Here is a 10,822-nt window from a genome sequence, read left to right as displayed (position 1 = left end):
GTGGCATGTTCACGGGAAGACTGTTACATGCGCAGAAAAAAAAAACCGACTCACCAAAGTTAATACATATTGAAGTTCACTGATCACAATACTTAACCCCCTGTGTAATAAATATCACAATACTTAACATACTGTACAATGAATATCAGTGGTTTCAGTGCTTGTTCAACGGAGGTGTAGCCATGCACTGACGGAACTTGTCGCCTTTTTGTGCACTTTACGTTACATTTGTTTATTTTGAAACCCAACAGCTAATACCTGCACCAAGATTCGATCATCTGCAGCTCCAGCTGCATTTCAATACAGTTTTCTTGCATTGCGACTTCTCTGTGACATCATTCTCGAGCAGAGTCATGGAGCTTCAGGATGCCTCAACAATCTTAGCTACAGTTAATTACCACCAACAACCAGTTTTTGAGGAAATTAGAATGTCTATTACTGATATTAGCTCTCGACATGTCTGCATTTGAGCTGTTTAACTTGACATGAAGGCAGTCAGACCTTAATGAATCAGTGACATCATGCAAATTCTTGGAAAAAGTAAAGTGCGGTGATATTAGGTGGATCGGCCACGTAGACTTAGTTCATAGTAAATTAAGAGGGAAGCTTTGACTAATTGGTACTACAAATGCAAAAAGTAGTTCCTTTACTACGGAATCGTTCATAGCACTTGGAAATTGTATGAGCCTAATATAAGAATGAAACAATACGGAACTTCAAGCCTATAGAAAGAAGAGTAACTCCTCAGTGCGTTTTGTTGGCAGGAGAGTGTAGTAACAGTGCTGAGTTACCCGATTCGGTAGAATATCACTGGAGACCCCACTTAAAAATACCAAGGACCAGTTTTGAAAGCGGAATACACATAAGTTGTTAATCACCTAACATATCTCTGCATAGAGAGCGTGAAGATAAAATAAGGATAAGGCCAGGGGGCACTGAGGAATGGTAACCACAATTCTTCAATTGTGAATCGGCCGGGAGGCAACTGCAGTATACGAGGGTTATTCGGAAAGTAAGGAACGATCGGTCGCGAAAGGGAAACCACAGTGAAAATCCGATGAAGTTTTGCACAGGTGTGTTGGGCAGTAGCTCTAGTATGCCAGTCGATCGCGTTACGTCGTTCTTTTTAGTTCTGAGCACACAGGGAACACATAAAGATACCTATAACAATAGTGTCTCCCGCCAAGCACGAGGGCCTGGTGAAAAATTTCGCCTGAAGTTATGCAGCCAACATTACATAACTGTCATGCGTTTTCTTCTTCAAGACAATTTTCAGCCGCATTCTGCAGGGGCAATAGAGATGCTCCTGGATCGTTTTCAGTTGGGAATGTTTGATTACCCACAATACGGCCCGTAATTGTCTCCCTCTGAGTTTCATCTCTGCTCACATGAACCGCTGGCTTTAAAGACAACGTTTTGGCACAGACAACGAGCTGTGGGCCAGCGTAGAGAATTGGCGGAAAGCACTGGCGGCTACCTTTTATAACGCAGGTATTGGAAAGTTGGTACAACGCTACGACAAACGTCTAAGTCGGATCGGCGTCTATGGAGATAAGTAGCTGGAAGTTGTAGCTAACTGTTGCAAATGAAACAGTTTTTATTTTCACTGTGGTTTCCATTTCGCGACCTATCGTTCCTTACTTTCCGAATAGTCCTCGTATTTTGAGATTAAAGTTTTGTTAATGTTAAAATTCCTTGTCGTCGGTCTGTTGTAATTGTCTTCATAGTGTGCTGCATTTTAATGAAAGTAAATGTCAGTTTGTCAAGGTGTCATCACAACTAAAATTGTCAGCTAAATGTTACCGCATAGATTCAAGGTGCAGTTCATACAGTTCAACACATACGACGAGTGTCAATCTAAAACACACACGTCCACAGATGGCCACTTAGACGCAAAGTCCAAACAAAGTAAGTTATACATCCCAGATTCTAAGACCACTCCAGGGACGCAGGCTTGTAGGCATCGTCCAGTTAGTAAACACTCGTAGGTTACAGAAGCTTCATTTGTGTGGCCAGGAATTACAGACGCTAACTTCATGGCCGCTCAATTGTAACTCGATAACTACTAGTTGGTAACTCGTTGACGACTCGCAGGTGACTGTTGGGTTTCAAGACTTCACTGCCGACTTGAACAGACTGCTCGATGTGATTCGGCTGCCGTCGTGATTCAGACTTCCACTGCTGACATGGAGCCGTGGAGCCTCCCAAATGCCAGGAGACTGGAAGGAGACGCATGTAATGAAGTACTGCGGCGACGTTTGCGCTGCCTGTGAGGTGCCTCCTTCTACATGCGTCACCATAAACGTGTTCTTTCATAATTGATTCCAGTCCAGGAACTGTGTCCTCTTTTGTTATAACGAAGAAACGAACATAGTCTGGATCACAACTTTTTACTACCAACTACTAGTGACAATCTGCACTGCAAATCATCTTCATATCTGCCAGTGCAAAGTGCAGTTTGTCAAAACAGGACAAACTGCATTTTGCAGCGCCAGACATGAAGATGAACTGCAGTGCAGATTGAAAAAGAATGTTGGTAATACAATAGTTCTGATCCAGTCGGTGTCTTTTATTTATTAAAACATGTTGTTAAGCTGTTGACATCTGCCAAGTAGGCAACCCAGCAAACATATCTGTACTGCAGCAAAGCATAAGCCCTGGGATACAGTAGGAAAATAGCCCCTTCCATACATGTATGAAGGATTTGCTGAGAATACAGGTAGCTGCCGCGATCTCTCTGGTGGAAGTCTGTTTAAGAGGGGCAGAAGTTCAGACCACACAGGAAGGGGAAAATGGTGGAACATTTTCCCAGTGTTTTAATTAGGATATACAGGCAATTCGAATTTCCCACATTTAAATCTAAATTTGAATTTCTTTCCCTTTTTTACTTTGGAAAAGTAATTTTCCCATTGTCTTGAATCTGCATGCAGCAAAAGTGAGCCAGCTATCTCATCTTGAGAATTTTCTCAACTGAAATCTGGCCGAAGGATGTGGGAAGGAAAGAGAACATCTAGCAGCAAGCAACCGTGCTGTGAAAGTGGCTGGATAACTACTGATACTTAGGGAATAACTTTGCCCACATGACTTCTAGCCTCCTTAGTCCAACTGCGCACATCTTTTGCCTGATGAAGACGACTGGCAGTTGTCGACAAAACGGTGGAATACTTTAAAAGATAGCATACTCACATATTTAGAAAAATGGACTGTAATTCACTGCCCTAATAGTGTTTGCAGAAAGTGCTGTGTACTTAGTGAGTAAGGGACATAAGAGACTACTGCCCATTTTATTCAATACGTTGAGTGTACTAATGGCGTTTTTTTAGGAATTTATTACTTTTACTCTGCAAGAGGTTGATTTCGTTGAGGTCTTAATTAATACAGAACTTTGCTTATATTTTAGAAGTGTAATCCTCCATTTGCTTAATTATCTGAGTTAATATTTTTAAGCATTTATTGCTAATACTGAAACAGTACTACAAGAGTTTCTGTTTTGACCTTAGGTATATGTAATAAATATCATTAATTTTTAAGGACTGAACATTTTACTCTAATTGTTAAAAACTTTGTCGTGTCTGACTCACGTAAAGGCATTAGTCATCGGATTTTGTTTTTGTAATATCCTTGTAACACATGCTATGAATTCAGTTTCCTTTGTGGAAGTCAGAATGTCAGTAGCTTTTCCGTGTGACACCCGTAACTTTTGTAGAACTTAAGAGTTGTCCAGCAAAGGCAGAGAAAAGTAAAAAAAAAAAAGTGTGTAGTAGAAATAATGTTACTAGGTGATTCGACCAAAACATGAATCCTTAATTTCAAACAAATCAGAAGTTATTAACGAGATACACTCGGAACTGTTGAAGTCAAAGGTAAGAGCGGAACAGAAGAATGGGGATGAAGTGTACAGATAGACGAACAACTGTCTTTAGCAGGTGCACATTGTGTGGAAAAACTCATGGCCATTTGGATTAGAACTAACGATATTCATCTGATATGTTACGTTCCAAAAGAGTGCTAAAAATGAAGTGGATAGGTAAAGCATAAAATGAAGAGAATAAACGGAAAACTCACTCTAGGAGAGGGGACACGTTGGTGGCTGATTCGACATGTATTAACGTGATATCTGAGTGAAGCACTGGAGAGGGAAACTATAGAGACATGCAAAGACTGTAAAGACTGCAATCCGAAGCCCATATGGAATGACAGGTATTGCTGAGACGAAGTTTCTGCTACAGAGCAGTATCAGGAGCGAAAAAAGGTCAGAGTTAAGCAATAAACGGGGTAAGTGTATGACTGGAAGAAATGAGTCCAAAGTTTGATAAAGAAAGACTGATAAATAAATTATCTCACTTCTAACAGTCTACTACACTAGAGTGACCATTTCTCCTTGTTACTACTAAGTAATTTTGTTTTATAATAAACTAAATAATTACGAAAAATTTCTTACCTGTTTCCCGATGTATTTTGGATACCAATACGTAACATTTCCTATGGTGTTTCACTTTCCTCAATCACGTGTAAGAGTTAATGCGTACGAAAACAGCGTACGAGTGAAATTTGTTGGAAGAGCCGTGTTCGACTGCATGTACTTGATTTGAAGAAAAAGTCAATATTTATTAAAAAATAATATCATAATTTTATTGAAAATAATAAAACAAATGTATCCTACATTCTAGAATAGTGTTTATCAAAAGTTGACAACATGGAATTTCAAAACTGTGACATCACTTTACTGCTGTGTAAGAAATGATACCACTCATTGTACAAATGTTTATAGAAGTCTCGTATACGATTCTTGACTCAAACACAAGGGAGACACATCAATAAAGATTTAAAAACATAGAACTATATGTTGCCTCAACTCACAACTGTCTCACAATGCTGGTTCATTTTTCTTTGTTGGTTGAGTGTTACGATTACAGAAAAATAACACCCATTACTAAGTATTGGCATACCTTGTCTTCTTCTCTTCGTATTTGGAGATTCTAACAACATTGTCCGTATTCACTTCATTTCTGTTCACCAACATCAGATGAACATGCCTTACAATTAATGAAACTCATTAATGGTTCAAATTTGTAACAAATTTAATAGCCCATGACTTCACTGGGTAGATACACACTGACCAGTCCTTTCGTTACCAGAACTTTGCAAGCGCACAGCGCAAAAAATGTTTGAATAATATTGACGGGACACCAACATAGAAGAGATGTTGAGCCGTGTGGAATATGAAAGTGAAGTGCGCATTTTTTCCTGGTGATTCAAGACAGATGCCGAGCACCAGTCACCGCAATCTAGTAAAAAACAGAAAAAATGCTTAAACCATCTTTAATTTGTTCCACCTTCAAGTATTCAGCTTAACTGTCAAAAGATCAAATTAGCAATACAGCAGTATTACGGTAATCTTGTCTAAAGAATTCGTAACAGAAAATGGTACAAAAATCCTAACCAGTTACACTGCATCTCGTTTATGGACATTTGTGTACAAATCACCAGCCAAGGAATTTAAATTGAAGAACCATCTTAATTGGAGAACAAAACAACAAGTTTACTGTCATAAATAAAACGGTGCATGGTAACAGTAAACTTGTTGTTTCATTTAATGTCAATAACAGTCACGGTAAAGCCTAACCTAAAATGTTCGCATTTAAAGTTAATTGGAGAACAGAGAAACGTGGCATTTTAATGTGCTACAGTAACTCGTGGGACTATCGGAATTTTCTTAAATAGGAGACAGAAGATAATGAGACCAGTAAAACTTAGATTATTGTTCATCGATTGAAGCATTGCACGCCGACCTCAGCTGACAGCAATCTTCAGTAGGTGTAGCTTGCGTTGTTGACATGGTACCTGTAAGAAAATTCAGCACATAGAAGACAGAAGCCTGCAGTGCACTCTGTAACACCAAAATACCACACAGTTGTTGTTTTGATTATAAACGTGGTAGCTAGGTAAGGACAAGATGCACTGTCTTGTAGTAGATAGCTTAACTACACATTATGTCCATGGGAAGAGTTTTCGTTAGGCTAGATACATACACGCATCAACTTCAAACTTGCCAAACTGCCCCCCCCCCCCTCTCTTCCCCCCCCCCCCTCTATCTCTCTCTCTCTCTGTCTCTGTCTATTTCTCTCTCTCTCTCTGTCACACACACACACACACACACACACACACACACACATGAATACACACACACACACACACACACACACACACACACACACACAGTCACAATGGTTCTACTGAGATCAGAATTGGTCTTGTCAGGAATTTAGGTACGGAACTACTACTATTCTAGAGCGTAATGTTATCTGCACCACATTACACGCTAGTAAGAAAGCACAGTGTGTGGTCATGTAGTTCATACTATCACGGACAACAGTTTAGAATGGCATGAGACATGGGAGCTAGAATGATGATTTGTGCTCTTCCAGGATTATTATTCTTTCTTAAGAAAATATGCCACTCACATTCGTGATAAGATGGCTGTCAGTGTTGTATTACCCTGTAGGTAAAAAGCGCTGATGTTTCCAGTGTGGGTAAATGAGCCCCTCATTCAGGAACCATGAACTGTCACAGAAATGGAGGCCCTGGTCCTTAAATATCTGCACTCTTATATCCAATAAACAGTCGAAAAGCAGAATACTGGCACTGCCAGAACGACAAAAAGATAACAGGAGAAACAGAGCAGTTTTTCAGCCAACAAAGTGAGGAATGCTTTCATCAGAATGTTTCCCAATTCATTCATCTTTGGCACAAATGTCACATTATGTGAGCGAAGTCCTGGATAGCGATTTCTTTCATGGTGATGAGACAAACTTTATGACTGCCCCTGTAACTGCAGCTGGAAGAGGGATAGCAGGCCGCGTGGGATTAGCCGAGTGGTCTAAGGGGCTACAGTCATAGACTGTGCGGCTGGTCCCGGCGGAGGTTCGAGTCCTCCCTCGGGCATGGGGGTATGTTGTTGTCCTTAGGATATTTAGGTTAAGTAGTGTGTAAGCTTAGGGACTGATGACCTTAGCAGTTAAGTCCCATAAGATTTCACACACATTTTAACATTTTTTTGAGGGATAGTAGTTCCTAGTTGTGCAGCTGAAAGCTGTGTTTGGAGCCGGTTGTTGTCATCATCTAGAGTATCCACTGTCTGGCCGGCCGGCTCCTGAGGCTGATGACGTCACGCAGGTAGTGCCGCTCAGCAGCTGGCGTTGTTGCCGCGCATAGAGATGCTCATGCGTCGCTCGGTGCGCGGTTGGTTGTGGGGGTGCGGCAGCTTCCAGAGGCGCGGACGCGACAGCAGGTGGCCGTCCGTCGAGGCCCGCGCGCGGAACGCTGGGAGCGGGTCCACGCTGACGTCAGCGGCCGCGCGCCCCGCCGGCTGGTCGCCGCCCGCCTCCGCCTCCCCCTCCTCATCCAGCTCCACCTCGGTCCACCGGCGCCCTGCGAAAAGTCAGGCACCACAGTAGAGGGCCTTACGTATCGTGGATAATAAAGTAAGTCACAAATTATGATGGCAGGCCTGGCCTGGTGGGGTTGTGGGCACGTGACGCAGTCACAATCCGGAGCAGGTATGGACGGGGATCACCCTAGAGAAGATATTGGTCGCAAATGGGGAAATCCATTGAGATAAGCGACTTTGACAAACGGCACATTATTACACTACTGGCCATTAAAATTGCTACACCAAGAAGAAATACAGATGATAATTGCGCAAATATATTATACTAGAACTGACATGTGATTACATTTTCACGCATTTTTGGTGCATAGATCCTGAGAAATCAGTACCCAGAACAACCACCTCTGGCCATAACGGCCTTGATACGCCTGGGTATTGAGTCAAACAGAACTGGGATGGCGGGCGTGTACAGGTACAGCTGCCCATGCAACGTTAACACAATACCACAGTTCATCGAGAGTAGTGAATGGCGTATTGTGACGAGCCAGTTGCTCGGCCACCATTGACCAGACGTTTTCAGTTGGTGAGAGATCTGGAGAATGAGCTGGCCAGGGCAGCAGTCGAACACTTTCTGTATCTAGAAAGGCCCGTACAGGACCTGCAACATGTGGTCGTGCATTATCCTGCTGAAATGTAGGGTTTCGCAGGGATTGAATGAAGGGTAGAGCCACGGGTCGTAACACATCTGTTCAAAGTGCCGTCAATGCGAACAAGAGGTGACCGAGACGTGTAACCAATGGCACCCCATACCATCAAGCCGGGTGATATGCCAGTATGACGATGACGAATACACGCTTCCACTGTGTGTTCACCGCGATGTCATCAAACACGGATGCGATCATCATGATGCTGTAAACAGAACCTGGATACATCCGAAAAAAATGACGTTTTGCCATTCGTGCACCCAGGTTCCTGTCTGTGATGCAGCGTCAAGGGTAATAGCAGCTGTGGTCTCCGAGCCGATAGTCCATGCTGCTGCAAACGTCGTCGAACTGTTCGTGCAGGTGGTTGTTGTCTTGCAAACGTCCCCATCTGTTGACTCAGGGATCGAGGCGTGGCTGCACGATCCGTAACAGCCATGCGGATAATATGCCTGTCATCTCGACTGCTAGTGATACGAGGCCGTTGGGATCCAGCACGGCGTTCCGTATTACCCTCCTGAAGCCACCGATTCCATATTCTGCTAACAGTCATTAGATCTCGACCAACGCAAGCAGCAATGTCGCGATACGATAAACCGCAATCGCGATAGACTACAATCCGACCTTTATCAAAGTCGGAAACGTGATGGTACGCATTTCTCCTCCTTACACGAGGCATCGCGACAACGTTTCACTAGGCAACGCCGGTCAACTGCTGTTTGTGTATGAGAAATCGGTTGGAAACTTTCCTCATGTCAGCACGTTGTAGGTGTCGCCACCGGCGCCAACCTTGTGTGAATGCTCTGAAAAGCTAATCATTTGCATATCGCAGCATCTTCTTCGTGTCGGTTAAATTTCACTTCTGTAGCACGTCATCGTCGTGGTGTAGCAATTTTAATAGCCAGTAGTTTATCTTTCATTGAACACTGATGTACAATGCAAAATAATGCAGGTACATGACACAACTTTGTAAATAGTCACCAAATCTCTGTAAACAATAGTCAGAACATTCTACTATTCGTCCGATTTCTCGACTGTAGAAATTCACTCCTTGATGATGGAGCCCTGCTAGAACTACTCTTTCCTCCAAGATGTTCTTTCGTTTTGTCGAATAGATGGAAACTGTATGGCGTATTATGCCAATTAGCTTCAGCCATGTGTGCACAAGGCCTTGATCAAATTGGTGGCACCATTTCGCCATGGCTGGACGAGAAATTCCATTTGGTCTATTTGCCGCCAGTACTTCACAGTGAACATATTTTCAATGTAGGCATTCTGTCCTCAAGAATAGCACTATCTCGTGTACTTCAACTCTGGAATAACTTTCCAGTTGCCACCCAATTTCACTCACAGCTTGTTCAGAATGTTTAAATGTGTGTGAATTCCTAAGGGATCAAACTGCTGAGATCATCGGTCCCTAGACGTAAACACTACTTAAACTAACTTATCCTAGGACCAACACACACATCCATGCCCGTAGGAAGACTCCAACATCCCGCGGGAAGGGCCGCGCAATCCGTGACATGGCCCCTCGAGCCGCGCGGCCACACCGCACCTCTTCACAGCTTGTGATGCACCTATTATCCGCACTATGGTAGAACTGCAGGATACTCAGAACATGAACTGTCTTCTGACAATGCAGCACTCTTGTTGCGCTATGGTCTTCACGTGACATTTTGTAATTTACTTTCTCAAGTCCCAACATAAAACGTGGTGAAGCGCCATCCTCTTTCTAAAATGCATCAAAGGACTTCTCGGGGTAACACCAATTTTGCCTGGTACTTAATACTTTATTTATCTGTTTCGTCACTGGTTCCAATGTAGCAAGGAAAAAACAGAGGTTAAGGTCACGTCAAGAACCATATCAAGAGACCCGGAGTACAAACTCGGTTTGGGGAATGAAATCGGCCATGTCTTTTCACAGGAGACATTTTCCATAGGTGACTCAGGGAAACCACGGGAAACCTACATCTGGATGACCGGACGGAGATTCGAACCAGCGTCGTCCCACACCCGCGTCTAGCGCATTACCACTGCGCCACCTGACTGGGTATCAGTCTACGTTTTGTACGTATCTGGATAGAAATACAGATTGTTTTGTAGGGGCACTGTAGTCTAATCTCGCTACACGGTGCTCAGAGTAAAGTTCAAACTGGCGTGGAAAACGTTCACAAACGGTACAAGCCGGGAAACGACGAGGTGCGACTTCACCAAGGAAGTTGCTGGATGAAAAATTCAATAACGGGCACCTACTTCTTGGCAAGCAACAAATGAGTAGTCCTGGTTGTAGAAAAATCAAAACCCAAGTCCAAACCAAGGTAACTAACACAGTACTATAGCGGCGCATACAGGAGCACTTCATCTAAACATGCGACGTGCTTTCCGGCAATGGTGCTCACTTCTTAATCCTTTCACTACCACGATAGGCCATCAGAGAACCAGTGGAATTTTGATGCCTCTTGTTGATGTGTATCCGTGTCCCAATGGTAAAGTGAATCCTATTAATAGTTTTCAGAACTCTTATAATTGCAGATTGCACCTATAGGTTCGCCGTTAACACTTTGTTTCTGTTACATCGAATTATCTCGCAATTGCAGAAAGGCAATCCGATGAAAAGGTTTGAAAAGCGGGCTACTATCCAGCCAGCCCGATAATTCGTGTCAGGGAATTTCACACAGTTATTGACGTCTGCCGCGTAACAATTCGTGCCCAATGATGTGCGTCTGCTTTC

At 43.1% G+C, this 10,822-nt stretch overlaps 1 protein-coding gene across 1 annotated transcript in view; it reads right to left on the bottom strand.

Moving 5' to 3' along the window:
- Positions 1 to 4,665: 4,665 nt before the first annotated feature.
- Positions 4,666 to 10,822, bottom strand: part of LOC124623134 (ras-related and estrogen-regulated growth inhibitor) — a 202,581-nt gene continuing 196,424 nt past the window's right edge. Inside the window, exons 7-8 of the mRNA XM_047148925.1 lie at positions 7,044 to 7,431; positions 4,666 to 5,844 (exon numbers count right to left, since the gene is read on the bottom strand). Of these exons, the coding sequence (XP_047004881.1) occupies positions 7,187 to 7,431 (245 nt within the window). The 3' untranslated portion in view covers positions 4,666 to 5,844; positions 7,044 to 7,186. The remainder of the gene's footprint in view (positions 5,845 to 7,043; positions 7,432 to 10,822) is intronic.

This window comes from Schistocerca americana, chromosome 7 (genome assembly GCF_021461395.2).
Source record: "Schistocerca americana isolate TAMUIC-IGC-003095 chromosome 7, iqSchAmer2.1, whole genome shotgun sequence".
NCBI lineage: Eukaryota > Metazoa > Arthropoda > Insecta > Orthoptera > Acrididae > Schistocerca > Schistocerca americana.
The sequence above is the reverse complement of the archived record's forward strand: the minus strand, read 5'-3'. Positions and strand labels throughout refer to the sequence as shown.